The sequence below is a fragment of the Buceros rhinoceros genome, unplaced genomic scaffold, assembly GCF_000710305.1.
Source record: "Buceros rhinoceros silvestris isolate BGI_N320 unplaced genomic scaffold, ASM71030v1 scaffold8736, whole genome shotgun sequence".
Taxonomy (NCBI): Eukaryota; Metazoa; Chordata; class Aves; order Bucerotiformes; family Bucerotidae; genus Buceros; species Buceros rhinoceros.
The window spans coordinates 36,910-53,828 of NW_010415775.1; the positions used below are offsets into that span (position 1 = coordinate 36,910).

General features: G+C 43.7%; 1 protein-coding gene across 1 annotated transcript in view; it reads left to right on the forward strand.

The window, feature by feature from the left end:
- Positions 1-15,805, forward strand: part of NCALD (neurocalcin delta) — a 50,919-nt gene extending 35,114 nt beyond the window's left edge. The window contains exons 2-4 of the mRNA XM_010137536.1: positions 7,716-8,112; positions 14,894-14,999; positions 15,294-15,805. Of these exons, the coding sequence (XP_010135838.1) occupies positions 7,735-8,112; positions 14,894-14,999; positions 15,294-15,391 (582 nt within the window). The 5' untranslated portion in view covers positions 7,716-7,734 and the 3' untranslated portion in view covers positions 15,392-15,805. The remainder of the gene's footprint in view (positions 1-7,715; positions 8,113-14,893; positions 15,000-15,293) is intronic.
- Positions 15,806-16,919: the final 1,114 nt, after the last annotated feature.

Here is a 16,919-nt window from a genome sequence, read left to right on the forward strand (position 1 = left end):
AAGAGTGACCAACCATGGATGCCAGAGGAGTCACTGCACAATATGCCACACTGTGCAAATCTGCTCAACGTGCTTTGTTCACCCAGCTCCCAGTACTAGGAACACTCATGCCTAGTCAATTTTCTTGTACCACACACTCAGCCTTACAGGAAATGCTCTGGAAACAGGGACCTTCTTTGGAAGCCCCAGTGATGCTGAAGCTGATGCAGAGGTGAGGGGATGTGAGACCATGATCCTTTTTGCTGCTCGAGGCTGAAACACCACTTAACTGATCTCAAAACTATTCCAGCCGAGATCGTGGACATTGCTGAATGTAATGTGATAAGCACTAAGCTACTGATGCTGAAGACCCTGATAGTAAGGTACTAGCATTTACAGACAGCAAAGAGCAGTGCCTTTCTGCTGCTTCTCATTCCTCCACCCCCACGCCAGCCCTCATTGCTAAAATGCACAAAGGAATTATGATAAACAGGAGACAACGTGGAGCAGCTGTAACATTTCTCCGCCAGGGCAAATCTGAAGGCCTGAGCTTTTGAAGTCCGATATCTGTAAGTGTCTCCAAGTTTGAACCACGTGAACTCTGCGCAGCTGCTTCTGCTTGGACTGCCCACCTCAACAGAAACACAGAGTGATAAAGGTTTTCCTTTTATGTCTTGTCTTGAGTTTCTCCCAGGGGCTGTGGCAGGAAAGCGCAGAACAAGGACTGTCAAAGAAACGATTAGGGACACCTTTCATAGGGAAAGGTTCCCTACGGAGGAACAGGAAGGTGGCACAAAACAAAACAGCAACTTGCAGCAGCGATAACGTCAGGATCCTGGAATCAGACTAAGCTCCTATTATAAAATGAGTGAAATTTACTGTGACTAACAGGTTATGAAGAATCAATGGGTAACTGAACAACGTGTGTCCCCTTTCTTCTATTGACAAATAAAGCATAAATACTGAATGATAATCCCACCCACAACTTTTCCTCTGCTTTTTTCCTCTTCATTTCTTCATTACTCTTCCTTCCTGTTCTTTACTGTCAGCTATAGTTTTAGCCGTAAGTTTTACTCCAGAGTATGCGTTTCAGGCATTGGGTGCTTGTTATACTGCACTGCAAATCTGTTTACTGCCATTCCTTGTGAATATTGATAAAAGAATGTTAGAATTCTTTAATGAATCCTGCTTATGAATTTTATCCACTTTTTCCTGTTTGACAATGTAAGCAGATAAATTTGCAATGGCAAGGCTCAAAAATTTACTCTGCATGTATTTATTCTGTTTTTGTTAAGTCCCTCTGTGATTTTTAATGAGTTTGGTTTTCTTTCAAAAGTATGTTCCAAGATGCTTTTTTTAAAAAAAAATTAAACAAAAGCCTTTCTTGGCAAGCATTGCTATACTGGTTGCTAAAATGAACGAGTGAAGACAAACTAGAAAGGGCCGGAAAGAAACAAAGTGGCTGCATCCAAGAACCTGTGGGATAGTATTCTGTGGGACCAAGAATTAAAAATGTCTTGACCAGGTAGCACTTGTGCTTCACGGCAGGAGGCTAAAATCCAGGAAGTTATTCTTCCCAGCACTGCTGCTGCTGTAACTAAAAGCACTGTGTCCCATGAGTGGGATCCTGCACTGGCACTGAAATTTCCAATGGGAAAGTGGGGAGCAGCACTGGAGGAGGCTTTGAGGTTGTGAAAATCAGAAGGGGAAAACAAGAGCAATGCGAAAGAAGAGCACTCTGCCCGATCTGCTTGTCTGGAGCTCACTGGACAGTTTCAGGGTTTCCTGCTGCTAGGGCATGGCAGAGATCACCGAACACATGCTCCTGCCTTGCTCACCTGAGTCTCACTGGAGAGCTGCAAGGTGACAGACAGCGCATTGCCCACATTTACTGTTGGGTTTGCATTCATGAGCAGGCCATGGCAACGTTGGTTGTCAAGTTCCAGCCATCCGTCAGGGGAACGGCATACACAGTGGGAAAGGAATGTGTCATTTGAGATAGCTGCTGCTTTGAACAATCTCATTACATGGCTTGTACAGCAGTTAGCAGTATTACAGCCTGAAGGAATAACTGACCTTCTGAAGGAAACTTGGAGTTTATAACAGAACGTGTTCACCAAGGCCTTGACTGTTGTAAATGCACATACCTTCTCCATTCTGAAATGGAGCGGACAAAGAGGAACAAGAGGTGCATCTGGAACTGTGCGTACCTTGGATCACAAATTACAGCAGAATTTGCAGAGACTGCCACGTGCTGTAATTCATGAACTGCTATTTGATACCTGAAGATTCACCAAGCAATGGCAGAGGAGAAGGAAGAGAGTAGCTGTAACTCTCTGAAGTGTTGAGAACAGGGCAAAATTTTGGCCTGGAAGCCCTGGGGACACATCCCCAGCCAAAGTCCCATGCTCTGAGATGCACTGCAGTCTCCCCCTGATATCCCCCTCTTCTAATAGAGTAAGGGGATGTCATGCTTCAAAGTTTGGTCAACCAGAGATTTGGTCAAGCAGGACAGAGCAGCATCCCTTCTTTGACCTTGTGACAGAGGGGTGTTTGCACAGTGAACAGGCAGAGAAGTAACTGGAAGGAGTGATGGCAGGAGAATTTAGCTTGTGGGAGCCCTGTATGCTGCACTCTGGAGGCTGGTATGCAGTGATGGAAGATGACTGCTGGTAGGTAGGTCATGAAAGGAGGTGAGATCTCTGCTGTATTCAGATATAGACAGCTTGAGAGATAGATGGTGTATGTAAGCTCACTTTTCACATGTCCAGGTTTTCAGTGATGTTGGACAGTTACTCTGGAGGAGGAATGACAGCAGTGATGGTGAGTGGAGAACCACAGGGTGCAGAAAGCCCTTGTGCCAAAGACAAGTCATTAGGGCATTGCCACAGGGGACTGACTCACGCTGGAGTGCTGCTTTCTCACAGCTGCCAGGTAGCAACACTGGTTCGGAGTGATGCTCTTGTTCTGCTCAGCCTTTGGTTGGTTCCAGCGGTTGTCAGGTACTTGGCAGAGATGGATATCCCATGACTGCTAGTCCCAGGGAAATTCTCAAACTATATGTTAGAAATGTTAAAGACAGGATTGCCACCATAAGTGGATCATTTCTTGGAGGCCATCAGACCATACATGTAAGAAAACAAGAAACAGCAGTTTCTGAAGACAAACAACCGCAAGGTGTTCATTCCCCTTTCCTGTATATTACTAGTCAATTGAACTGACTAGTAATTATAACCATATTACTAGTCAAGTGAAAGGGTACTGATATGTCCATCATCTAGCTGTCTCAGCTGTGCTGGAGAAGCATCCTCTTCACTTTAGTGGTGTGTTACCAAAATTTTCGCCACCCATGCCCCAGAATTACCTCTGTGTGCATCCTGAGGCTTTAGGACTGTATAAACCATCTGTGTAAAAGGCTTCCTACATTGTCCAGTGTTATCTCTCTGCCACTGAAAGACTGTTCCCTAAAGCTCATGCTTTGTTATCTCGTGCTTTCTACTTTTAAATTGTGGAATACCACTGAAATCACAAAATGGAGTTTTCATTGTTTCTTTCATTTTTACAGTTAGTCTCTGTAGCCTATGGTGTGATTTGACTTGCTTTCCTCACTGGAAATATATCAGGGAGGACTTGTCCTTAGACTTTCAGGTTCTTTGTACCCTGTTAGCTAAAAAGTACCCAATATTCTAAATTCTTCAGTTTTAGAGCAACACTTCCCTGGACAAGTGCCCCTTTCTCAGCAGCGGACCTTCCTTCATACTTAAGCCCGAATCAAAATAAAGATGTCATGTTGACTTTGGCAGACTGAGCTCAATCAGTAAAATAATTTTTAAAAAGCTCATCTTTGTACGATAGGTGTCCAATTTGAAGAGCCGATACTTGCTTATTGCAGTGAACCCCCAACAGAAAAAAAATATATTTTATTTATTTTAAGGAAATATGTTTAGAAGCTTGCGTTGCATTCCCACAGTGATGGTCAGCTGATGGTCAGCATGCTCTTGCTAACCGCTGACAAGAGCCACGTGACAGAATAAGTGTTCATGGCTTTCCTGTCCAGTTAGTTCTCCCTGTTTGAGAAGACGACTGTAACAGCATCGTTGTCTTGTCTGCACACAATACGCTGCACTGCAGGGAAAGCCAGTCAGTACGGTGTCAGTTGGTACTTCATTTATTTATTCTCTTAGATGCTGAATTGTCACAGCCTGTCGTCTGTGAAACAGCTCCGTCTTCAGTCTCGTCTTAAAAACTCCACACCTAGACCTGATTAGAGCAAGCTCTTAGGTATTTGCTTTGTGGAGCAGAGCCTGTGACATTTCCTGCAGAAATGAGTGAACAGAGATTCTTTCCATAGCAACCACACAGCAGTGATGTTTTCCTTTCTGATCTTCTGTAGTTGTTGGCTGAAACTGTATCAACCCTTCAAGCCATAAGTACATCACATTCTTTTAACAAACAATATTGCCTTCAGAATTAAGATGCTGATATTTTTGTGTGTTATGTTGTCCCATATCGGGACTCATTCATATACGTTATGTCTGGCACCACTGTTGGAAAAGTTGTAGAAATGTAATTAAACATAATCATTAAATACTTAATTTGTCTTTGTTTTGTATACCTACAGCATCCATTTTTTGGTATAGTCAATATTTTACTTTGCCACTGCATTTGCCGTTCACTGTTTACTTGCTCTATTTTTAAAGTTTAAACATTTATTAGAAATTTGAAAGATCTGCAGAGGTGATAAAGTGTGGAAAAAAAATGCCTAAATCAGATCAAATTTTATTTCATTCTGTGCATTTATTGCTACCATTGTTAGCTGACATTCTCTTAGCCCACTGTATACTGCTCATAATCTAATCTATCCTGAAGAGGCAGTCAGCGCCGTGAAGTGATTATAAGGATCTTCAAGTGTCTTCAAGGATTTTTTGTACTTGGACTGCAAAAACATTTTGATCTGCTGTTGATAGAATGGGCACAGTAAACCCCATTGTTATGGTTTCTAAAACACCACCTATTAGTAAGGAACAATCTGTAGGGCAAAGCACATATACAAATTCATCACAATTAGACTCAGAAATAATCCTACTGGTTTTGACTGCATTGCCTGGCATCATAGCAGCTGTGAATTTGAACCCCTTACTGCAGGTCACATATGGTTAGCTCTCCCTTTCCGCCTGGACAACACAGATTTTTCTGATTTTGATATTTTGCTCCTATCAATGCAGTGCATTCTGCTATTCTGTATCTTTTATTATTTGGTAAAAATACATTGCACCTGCAGCCATGTGCAGCTCTTAAGGCATCATTTTTTGGACTGAAATGCGTTCTCACTGGCTGCCTCTTGAAGGCCACTGCATGCATGTTACCTCACTTTTGTTTTTCAAAAGAGTCTGGACTGGAAGCGTGCGAGTTTTGTGTTTTCAAATCTTTGAGATATTAAAAAGCAACAGGGGATTATATTGCTAATGTTAGCTCTCCCCTACCACAGCTGGCTTGCACATTAGTCAGAGATCTTCCCTTTCTGCTTTTGTGGTCTGAAAAGCGTGCAGCCTCTGGGGCTGTGGAGTAGCTGCCGACAGTGGGTGTGGGTAGCTACTACCTACTCTGGGGATTTTACTGTGGTTTTTTTTTATTAAACTGGTGCCGCTCTAAACTAAGCCTGGCCACTTCACTTCTCCAGTTGCTTTTCCATCCTGCTGGCAGACCCTACTTGTGTTGTTTTGCCTGACATAAACCCATTTGGCTGCCCTAATGTAATCTGTTCACTCAGCTAATTCCCAGGTTGTTTATTATGGAAGCCATCCAACACCCGCTGAAGGCAACGCAACCTTCAGCTGCCTCGGCAGCTGTTAGATCAGGCCTATAAACCATGGACTGTTTTGCTATTTTCAGGGTATTAAGAGCTTGGATTACTGTACAGTGTTTTGATCAGGATGAAAGGAGGAAATTCAATAGAAAAAAAAATTACCTTTGTGATGGCATCTTCTGCTTTCCAAGCGTTTTGGAGACGCTGTGGAGAAAAAAGTATCATTTGGATCAAAGTAGTCACCCAGGGCCCTGAAATGGTCAGGAGATGGAGAGGCTGCCATCGGACAGGACTCCTCACCCCTTTCAGCCTCCTCTCTCTGAACAGGAGAGCCTATTCTCCATCGACTGTGCAGGCAGCAGGTTTAGACCAGATATCTAGTTACTAGACAACCATCAGTGGATCCTGTGGAGACACAGATGGATCTAGGATGGATCCCAACATTTTATCCTTGAGAAATAAATGGGTTTGATCATTCTGGACCAAGAACACAGGAGATTAAACAGTCCATCCTCTAGCTGCCTTGGAGAGTTCAATTTCACCTTGGGGTGAAGGGGAACTTCTCACCACAGGAAACAATTATTATCAAACCTGGGGAGCTTCAATTTCATCTTTCCAGTGACAAGTAGAAGAGACAGTCACTAGCTGCTTCTGACATGTAATGATACTGAAATACTCCTCATTTTTTAAGTATTACCTTGATCTAGAAAGGACATTTTATTGAATGCTCATTAGCCACTCCAGACATTGTTCATAAATCCATATCTATGTCCATTCTGACAACAGTGTGGAAGGCCTGTATAAATTATTTTGCATTCTATTTAAGTTATCCATACGTAGGATTTTAGTTGTGACTGTCATTCACATGTCAAATTCTCAGGCAGGTTTCTGTCGATAGAGAATAGCTTCCCACAATCCAGGTATAATGCTAAGCTTCCAGTAAAACTGATGATGTTGCCTTTCTGGAGACAACACACTCAGGCTCCAAAACCTAAAACCCAAAGAGCAGCAGGCATTAGCAAATCTGCTGCGCAATGTGATATGTAACAACTTGTCTTAAATGAAGTATAATTAAGGTGATTTAACAGAAGCTATATCCAATAATATTTCTTAATGGGAAATCCCTTATTTAAGGGAAATTAATTTCCAGTTTTGTTGTCTGCATACTTTGTTTCTCCTTCTTTGCTTTTTTTTAAGAAGTTTTTTTCAAAGAGCTGTGACCACCCAGATTACTATTACTTAGTAATAGATCCAATTTCTGGCTACAAGGAGAACACAGTAATAGTTTAGGGTGGGGGAATCCACCATTGATAAAATCTTTTCAGATTTTATCTACATTTTGTACTAAAATGGGAATTGGTCTGTGCAAACAAGAGACACAGCTGCAGGGTTAACTCTGCTTCTGGCTGTAAAGATATATCTAGAAGAGCTATGGAGCTCCTGGTTTCAGTGTACATTGCAGATGCATTTTGATTCCATTTTGGAGCAAGACCAAGTGAACATAGCCCTTTCTAGCAAACTGGTTTCCACCAGAGGTACAAAAACATGTATCTCTTTCAGATCAGGTCCTGGGGACAGCTGAGTGGCTGGGATGGAGGCTGTGCTGCAACACACAGCTACCTGGCTCCTACCCTTTGGAAGATCCATTGCTTACCTTGTGATTTCAAAGGCAAAGTAGGATGGCAATAAATTCAATGTAAATGCAGTTCTCCGGACTGTGAAAAGACAATGTAATCAACATGTAGATTGGGCTAGTTAATTTTTTCAGAGTGTACTGCTAGTAGTGGACACTGCCCAAAGTTTCCATTGATTCCCAAGAGTGCACTGTCACCAGAAAATTCAGAATCCAGCATACTGTTCTACTACAGACTCCAAGCTAATAGTAATTAATAATTAATAATAATAATGCATATGTGTTTTTCCTTTGCAGGTATTATTTTGACACCAATATGGGAAAGCAAAACAGCAAACTACGCCCTGAGGTCATGCAAGATTTGCTAGAAAGTACAGACTTTACAGAACACGAGATCCAGGAGTGGTACAAAGGCTTCTTGAGAGACTGTCCAAGTGGACATTTATCTATGGAGGAGTTTAAAAAAATATATGGGAACTTTTTCCCTTATGGGGACGCTTCTAAGTTTGCGGAACATGTATTCCGCACTTTTGATGCCAATGGAGATGGAACAATAGATTTCAGAGAATTCATCATAGCCTTGAGCGTAACATCGAGAGGTAAACTGGAGCAAAAGCTGAAGTGGGCATTCAGCATGTACGATCTCGATGGGAATGGCTACATCAGTAAGTCAGAGATGCTGGAAATTGTGCAGGTATGTGCTGCTCAGAGGCACCCCTTGGTCCCCTCCTTCCAAGCAAATTATGAAGAAAGTTGCAATGAGACACTGAATGAAAGACTTCAGCAGCATTTGGGGTTTGATAATCTTGGTTCTCTATATAAGTGCTTGAATATAAAATATTATTTCATTTGGCAAGGATCATGCCACAGTTCAAACTGCAGCATTTGATATCCGTTTCAAGATTTTCCTGAGGGATTCACTCTGTGGGAAGCTCTCCCTTGGGAGTTCTGTTGGGCTGGAGCACGGCAATTAACCTGCTGATAAATGTGATTCTGTCCTCTGGGAAATCACAGTAACTTGATTACAATTATTACAGTGGAACCAAGTAGGTATCTTAGCTCAACCAGGTAGTGAACTTTAAAGGAGGGAAGGCTCCCTCCACAATGAGAAACAAATCTAGTTTGAAATCACACTGCTATGAAGAACCAGGTCACATATTTTAAAAGGTGTCTGCCTAATTTCGTTGAGGTCTGCATACTTCGTATCATACTCTCTGTCTCCATATTAAATTGCCAGTATAGATAAACCTTATCTGGGTAGACAGTGGTTCCATACACAGCTTCTTTGGATGCATTTTCTTGTGGTGTTAGTAGGAGTCCCACCTCCCACTTTGGTTTCTTCTAACATGTTTTTAGCCTTGAGGCACATCACTCTGCTGAAAGCTTTAAAACATTTTTATATGGTAGTATATTTACACTGCTTGAAGCTATTTAATTCAGTGCTGGTTTAAAAAAAAAAAAAAGAAAGAAAGCAGCCTGTTAGCAAGATCCTTTCTTTCCCTGGAAATTTTGAAGTGCTATGTACTGTATTATTCAGATTTATACTTATGTTGGAAATCAAGGGAAAGGTATGCATGCAAATTACAGGCTGTGATGGCAAACTGCTGTGTACAGAGTCAGCCTAACATGCAGCATCCTCGACTTTCTACTAGGGCTCTTCTCATGTCCTCTGAACAGTAGCTAACACCAGCACTTGCGCTGCTTCAGCAAAACCAGATACAAAGCTCAGCTGGGAATGTAGGGCTGTGGTGTCGGCTTTCACTTACTCTGTTTTGTGTTCCTGTGTCTGAGTCAAAGAGCAAGATTGCTCTCGGAGCAGAGACCTCCCTGCCTCTGCGGCATGACAAACCCCATGGAATATCTGTGCTGGAAGATACTCTGTTCCTTACAAATCATCCTCTCCCTTGGGTAGGGTTAAACAGGCTGTCAGTCATGGTTTTTCTAGCTGTGTTTCTCCTCACAAGAAAATAAAGAGAAATCACAAAAGAACTGACAAAGTACAAAGCAAACACAAGGAGCTAAACCCGAGCAAGTGCCATCTCCCCAGGAGGAGGAGACCCCCCCCAGGGACCACAGGACCCCTTACTGCTGTCAAGTAGCTCAGGAGGGCCTCAATGCTGAATGGCAGCACAAACCCCCCAGACCAGAAGACTTAAAAACAGGGAGAACAATGGCACAAATATGTCCACGGCAAATTCAACAAAAACATCAGTGGCTGAATTCTCTGTAGTGAGCCAAGCAAGGACCTGCAAAGCCGGCAGGTTTTTCTAGTTACACCAGATCTGCTCACCAGCATGTTTAGAGGCTTGAAATGCTCTGCCTCATCTTCATATTCATAGTTTAGTTGGTACTAAATCACATCATTGTCCTTTACAGCCATGATGCCATCATCAGATGAAACTGCACCTTAGGGATGAGTGTAAGAGGACATCTTGTCAATTTGTACATCCAACCCAGAGCAACACTTTGACCGCACACAGCCCTCAGCCTGTCACTCTAGCCCTCTCATTGCGGTTCGTGGGGGGTTTGGATCTCTCCTCCTTTCACACCTGAAACTCAACTGAGCTATGATCTTTCTCGTATAGTCTCACCCTACATTTTGAGGGACCACACAAAAATCAATTACGGAAGTAAACAGCCTAACAAGCCTCAGCAACAGGCATTTCGGCACCATAGACCATGTGGGCTTACAGTCAGGAAAGCTGCCCTTTCTGTGATGGAGCCTCCCGTGAGGTAACGTGCTTCTAGATCTCACCCTGCTTTCTTCCTCGTGTTACTTACGGTCACACTGATCTCCCTGTATTTCATGCCTCACCAATAGCTCTTGCCGGTGGGGTAGGATTTGTTGTGTAGTCTCTGGCAACGTTTGGCTGATAGGGGAAACTGAAGTAGATGCGAACATTTTCTTGCTTTATTGAGAGGTTCCTTTGATGTAGAGTGATTAGACTTACCAAAAAAACAGCTAACAACTATCACTTTCATTTACAAAAGATGATTTTTTTTTAATATGGGAAGTCAGGATGCTGTATTGAACATTTTCCCGAGGGCCCTCAGCTGTCACAATCTTCTTTCTGATAGTGAAAAACAGAACTCTGTTATATCTCTGATATGTCTCAGAGGAACCTATTACAGATCCCTTATCTAGCATAAGTTTGCATATAGATATAGCAGGATTTGTTATGCTTTCATTGGGATTTTTGCATGAGACAATACATCAAAATCAATGCTAGAAGAAACAGCATCAATCCGAAAGTCCTACTTTCACAGGAAAATACTTACTGTATCTTAAGTAACATAGGGACGAATCACGCTCCTCTTCTTTTTCAGTCTGCTTTTCTTTGTGCTTCACAGTTCTCTCTCCATAGTGATTTTCACTGTTATGCTGATGGTCACTTGCTTTTCCTTTCTCGTGCTCTGGCCTAATCTAACACTGCTGCAGGCAATGCAGGCTTTGCACTCTTGCTCAACATTGCAAAAAGGTGCTTGTGGTAACTGGGGTAGCAGCAGCAGCTACTAGTTAAGATGGCTCTTGTCCCACAGGAGCCCTAGTAACTCTCCTAGCAGCTGCCAAGGAGATGAACGTGAATGGTCCGTAACAGCTTGTTGAAGCCTGTTTTCTCTGTAAAGTGACCGTCTACAGGGCAAAGCACCTCTGTTCCTTTAAGCTTCCTTTACCATAGTGCTGTTAACCTGAGCTTCCCCTAGACAAGTCTCCCAAAAGCCCTGCTTAGAGACACACATGAGCCATCCGCATGGAGCTGGCTGCACAGTTTAGAGGATCACATAGCTTGAGGGACTTTAGTGGTGGGCTGATGATTGCAGAGCCTAACAAAAGAAAGTCCATGGGATGCTGCTACACCTACCAGGCACAGCACATCTGCAAATGCTCACCACAGATCCTCTCAGACTCTCCTGCTCTAGAATTGCTTTTCATGTCTCCCATATGTTTATCCATAATCTAAACCACCCAGTCCACTCGAAAATAGCTGCAAACCAGCTAGAAGATCTGTGTTAGTTCCCTTTGCTTAAATGGGACGTATTCGGTCAGAGTCTCTTAAAATAAAGAGTTCAAAACCGTGTTCTAAGGGTACATTTTTTCACCGTGTGGAGTCATAAGGCATCTTAAGAACACTGAGCTGAGAGACAAGAATAACACTTTCAGTTTAATACAGGCAGAGCTCACACATTTCACTTGCTTGGCTAGCTTATTTGTGAGCCAGGAAGAAACGGAAGCTGATATGGGAAGAAGCAGAAGCCGATAAGGCCCTCAATAAAGACAGTATCAAAAATCCCAGTGAGATTGAGAGGAAAGCAATTTTTTCAGACTGATTATTCACTTCATGAGACTTTTAGCTGTCAAAATGTATTTAAATGGAGTAAAAAGAATTGACGGAAAACTTGTGGAGTCATTGCTGCCATCACTGTAAGGAGCTCTTTGACGCTTTGCCAAGTATAGCAGGAAAGTGCAGCTCCCACCAAGGTTTCTGGCCCGGGTGCAGCAGTGGCAGCCAGCAACTGGGAGCAAAACATGTTTGCAAAGGAGCAGAGGGGTGAGATTTGCACTAAATCACCCATTGTCACTCATCCACTGGCAGGTAGAAAATCAAAGGGGAGAACTCACAGGGAACCAGGTAGTTCAGGTGAAGCTGGAGCCTGTGCTCGCTCCAGTGATGCATACTGGGCTATGGAGGCACAATTTCTTGTGTTCTTCAGGAGCTCCAGGTAGCTGTAAGGACCCCTCCTGACAGAAATCCACCTGTGAAAGCTGCCCTGACTCAGGTGGCTGCTGAGAGATGACCACCTCCAAACCTACTCCTGCTAAATGCCACTGCTGGCTTTCAGCCCAAGTGCTGCAAGGCCGAGGGGTCACACTCCATGTGGAGCGGAGTCCCTGCAGCCTTTTGGTCCCAGGTTACAGCCCAGGATTAGCACAGCCCAGTTCCACATAATTATCGCATGAAACCAGCTTCTTTTCAAAGCTTGCTCTTTCAAACACACAATGAAGAGCTCTGTGTAGCTGCATTGAATTAATATGGGGCAAGACTCAAGATTCTTAATCAGCTTCAGCTCTCTTTTACTTTGGGAAAACTTCCCACTGAACTTCTGAGTAAGGACATAAGAATTTGTCCAGAGTAACCATTTTCAGCATGAAATGAACGCTTACTATGTTATTCCCATCTGGCTTTCCTAGAATATCTCATCTGTTATTCCCTTCACACGCCTCTGTGGAAAGGACCCTGCAGGATGAAGTCATCCTGAAGTGCTTTCTTTTTTCTTCCTTTTTTTTTTTCCTATAAAATCTGCATATTCTTACTATGGTTACTTTGATCAGGGTAAACATGCCTGCACTCGAGGTCCAGAAGATTCCTCCCACACTTTCAATACAGATTCTCTGCTTTGCCGTCCTCTCACCCAGAGTGAGGGAATGACCTCTCCACCTCTCTTCCTAGCCCAGACAAAAGCCAGACAGCTAAGATGCTTAAACATTGGCAGATTTATAAGCCTCATCTCTGCTCTGACCCCTGCAAGCTTTGCATGCTGATGAGGATGAGGAAGATGTAAATTCATGCTGTCCACCCTCTCCTTTTCTTTCTTCTGCTATTGCCTCCTTCCCCAGCTCCTACATCCGTATGTTCATGAGCTTGCACGTTCATCCTTTCTTCTGTTCTCCTGTTTATCCGATGATCATGGTTGTGTGGACAGCATCTTGCTCTCCCAATAGCCTGGCACCCTAATTCTCTTGGGAGCCTTTGGGCTCTCCCACAGTGCAAATGATGATGATGATGGTGATGATGATGGTGACAATTTAAAAGGTGCTCACCACTTTTGCTTTCAGCTAGCAGGTCTTCATGCTGAAATGTTCTCCTCTGTTCCTGTGCTCAGGACCATAGCCAGCGTTACAGAATTACTGGAGGACAGACCACGAAATCCATGGCCACGGTGTTGGTGACATAACTGAAGGAGCAGATGTTTGATTCTGCTAAGCATAAGCGATGAATAATTAATTAAACAGACAAATGCCATTCTCAGGATTTAACTGTTTTAAGTTATTTAAAGGCCAGTGAAAGGTGAGCAGCTGACAGAAGAGAAGCCAACAGGATGGCCAGGGAAGTGTGTGCTCCCTAGTCTGAGTATAAAATGTCTGTGCTGCTTAGCAACATCCTCCAGCTGTTGAAGCTGGAGGTTATGTTCCTGGAGCCAGCCCTTGGGGATCCTGGGCCAGATGATGGGAGCATGCTAGGCAGAGTACCTTCACGAATGGGAAAAGGGGAAAGAGGAGATCCAGTGAGCGATCTTGGGCTTGAACCAAGGACCTCCCTCCCAGAGGAGGAGGAAACAGAGAACAAATATCTAAAGCAATCACATCTGCACTAGTTTATCAACAGGCCACTGCAGACACTGTGTTGTGGGGGGAAATGAGAATTTGAATCTGTGGAAGAAAGCGATACACATCTACAGATGAGACCTGGAGGGCAAAGCAGCTGCCTAGTGCAGTGCAACGGGAAGCAGAAGGAGCTGGTCAGGCCAGGGCAGTGCTGCTTTGGGCTGAGACGTGCTGCCTTTCCAAATGGGTGAGAGGCTGCCCTGAGGACACCACCCTGGACCCATCTGGCTGCTGCTGTTTTCCCTGCTGTGTGTCACCGAAATGGCATCTAATGCAAAAAACACTTGTTTGCTGGTACTGCACGCTCACGTTGGCAGCCAACTTTTGGATAACCAGTTCAGAAAGAATTACTCATCCTCGTTTCAGAAATAACATTACCTCTCTTTTAGGGGTGGCTAGTACCATATGTGACTAGTAGATTTGTATGTGCAGAGAATAGCTATGGGTGGCACTGGTGCCAGGTGGGGCCAGAACATCTGCTCTCTGTGGAACCAAATGTGAACTTGTTTTTGAGCTGTGTTCCCCAAGACTTGCTGGTCAAGTCTTCATTATCTATGAGACACAGCAAATGCAGGGAGTGAGTCACTGCCCTGCCCATGGGCAGGGTGCAGACTGAGGGGGGAGAGAAAGGAGTTGGGGGGTGAAAACAAAGGCGGGATGAGGAGCCGGGGGTGGTGAGGATTGAGCCTGGGTGGCCATAGCACAGAGACCCTCCACAGTGTGGGACAAGACCTCAGTGATCTTAATGTTCTCTCAGGTACTGGGAGCTGACAGAGCCTAACATGCTGTACCAAGTGATAAATTCATCTGAAGACTGTTTTAGTAAGGAAAAATGTAATCTCAGTCCAAACCCAGATTGTGTTTGACCGTGACTAAAGAAGGAAACCCAGTAGTTCATAAATGAGCGTCCCACTGAAAAAGGCAGCTGCATGTACTAATACCACCTGACTCCCTTCACCATCCAGACAGCAGGTCCCAGCCAATGTTCCTGGGATATTTTCTGCCTGTTTCTGTCACCAGGAGATAATCATACCCCTGCATTAAGATAATGTGTTTCTTACCAGCTCTTTGCTCCTGTCATGTAACGCAGGCAATCTATAAGATGGTTTCTTCTGTAATGAAGATGCCAGAAGATGAGTCAACACCAGAGAAGAGGACAGAGAAGATCTTCCGCCAGATGGACACCAACCGTGATGGTAGGCACTCTCCAGATGCCTGGGCAGCTGCCTGTGCCCCCGGGCTGGGTGGCTGGGGTGTCCTGCCCACACGGGGCAACCCTTCAAACCCTTCACTCCTCCTTCAGTTGCCCAGGCAAAGCCACCATCACCCACATCCAGCAGGGTGCAGGCAGGCGGCACTTTGCCTTGTGGGATTTCTCTCACGGGAATTTTCCTTGGGCTTCCCCAGCTTCCTTCCACAGTGCTTGTCACAGGCTCGGCAGGTGTGCTGCAACCCACCGCATGCACTAAGCAAACCTGTTTCTTTTCTAGGAAAGCTCTCTCTGGAGGAGTTCATCCGAGGCGCCAAGAGCGATCCATCCATAGTCCGCCTCCTGCAGTGTGACCCCAGCAGTGCTGGGCAGTTCTGAAGCTGTACTTTGGATGAATTATGTATCTCCTTTTTTTTTTTTCCCTTGCCAAACAACATTCATGGTAGTGTTGCCTCTGTACGGCCAATTATGCCTTCATTCGTGGCATCTTATAGCTTCTTTTGTTGTGGATTAATTATAAGAATGCTGAATTGCTCTTAACAATTTGTCCAGAGCACGGGCAGTACTGTTTTAAACAGATATTGTAGTGTTATCATTGTTTTAACTACTTCATTTTGTTTCTTCGTTTTAATACGTCTGTTTTGGAAAATACGTGATGAAAAGGAGTAAACCAATATCAAAGCCCTTGGCAGCAAGACACGCTGACAGGTTTTAGATTGCTGCTTTAGTAGCTAAGTATTCACCCGCAGGACCTGAAAGTATTGCAGAGGTTGAACCAAAGGGATTGCGAAGGGATTTGACCAGTTCGGGTCAAAGGAAGTACGAAGTGCAAAAAGTGTGGGGGGTGTATTGTCAGCACCCCTGCTCCTATGCCTCATTGTTTCAATGCTGTGAACATTTTCCAGGCTGTGAAGGAGACGGGAAAAAAAGAAGGTCGACATTTTTTGCTAGGTTTAGAGTGGTCGATTTCACATGGCTTTATCTGAGAACTGAGCAATTTGCAATCCTGATCCCCAAATCCACAACTGACAATACACCTTGCTGCTTGGGATCAGCAAAGGCAGACACAGATGCGGAAAACTGGGTCTTGACAATGAATTTAAGGGAGATATACGTTGAATGTGAAATTCTCAAGTTAGTAATAAAGCAGTTTCTACTAAGGAGAGTAGACTCTCACGAGAGGAACTTGTGGACACCTGCAAGCAGCTCCAGCTGAGGCACATCTGCAGTTCTCAATGCTCTTGCATAGTATGAAGTTTTGGGAGTGTTTTGTCTCTCTCCACATAGCTAACGGAGTTTCTGGGCCTGCTCTTAGGGGAAGGCTGTCATCAAAACTTGTTTTAAACATAAAATTGTAGCATTTATATTTCATTTATTTTAGTAAAGTTCAAAAAATCTGTACTGAAACAAGGAAATGGTACGCATTATGATGGTATATTTATATATATAAAAATTAAAACAAAAAAAAAGATCAGCTCTTGAGAGAAATGTTGAATGTTTATCTTTTCGCCTAGATGCAGGAGTACTGAAATTTGCTGCTGTGGAAGTTTATCCTTTGGTCAAAGTTGCTGTATGCAAAGCTAGAGGGATTTCTTGGGGACTTTACAAGTGCTGCTGCAATGGAAAAGCTTTAGCAATAGGAGGCATTATGCTGACTAAATTGGCATTAATCTGTCATTAGCTAAAGTCTGCTCTTTAGTGATCCTGTTGGCTAGGTGCCTACCCATGTAGGCAGTGCACAGCGTTGGGAATACTCTAAGCTCGTTAGAGTAACCTTTGTCTGACTGGCAAGGTTGGCATTTTGTCAAGTGACCTTGTAGATGCTAATCCCTAGTAGCCTTAATTTAAAATAAACTAAGTAAAATAAGTCTGCTTTACAGATGATGATTAGCTAAGTACTAATTAG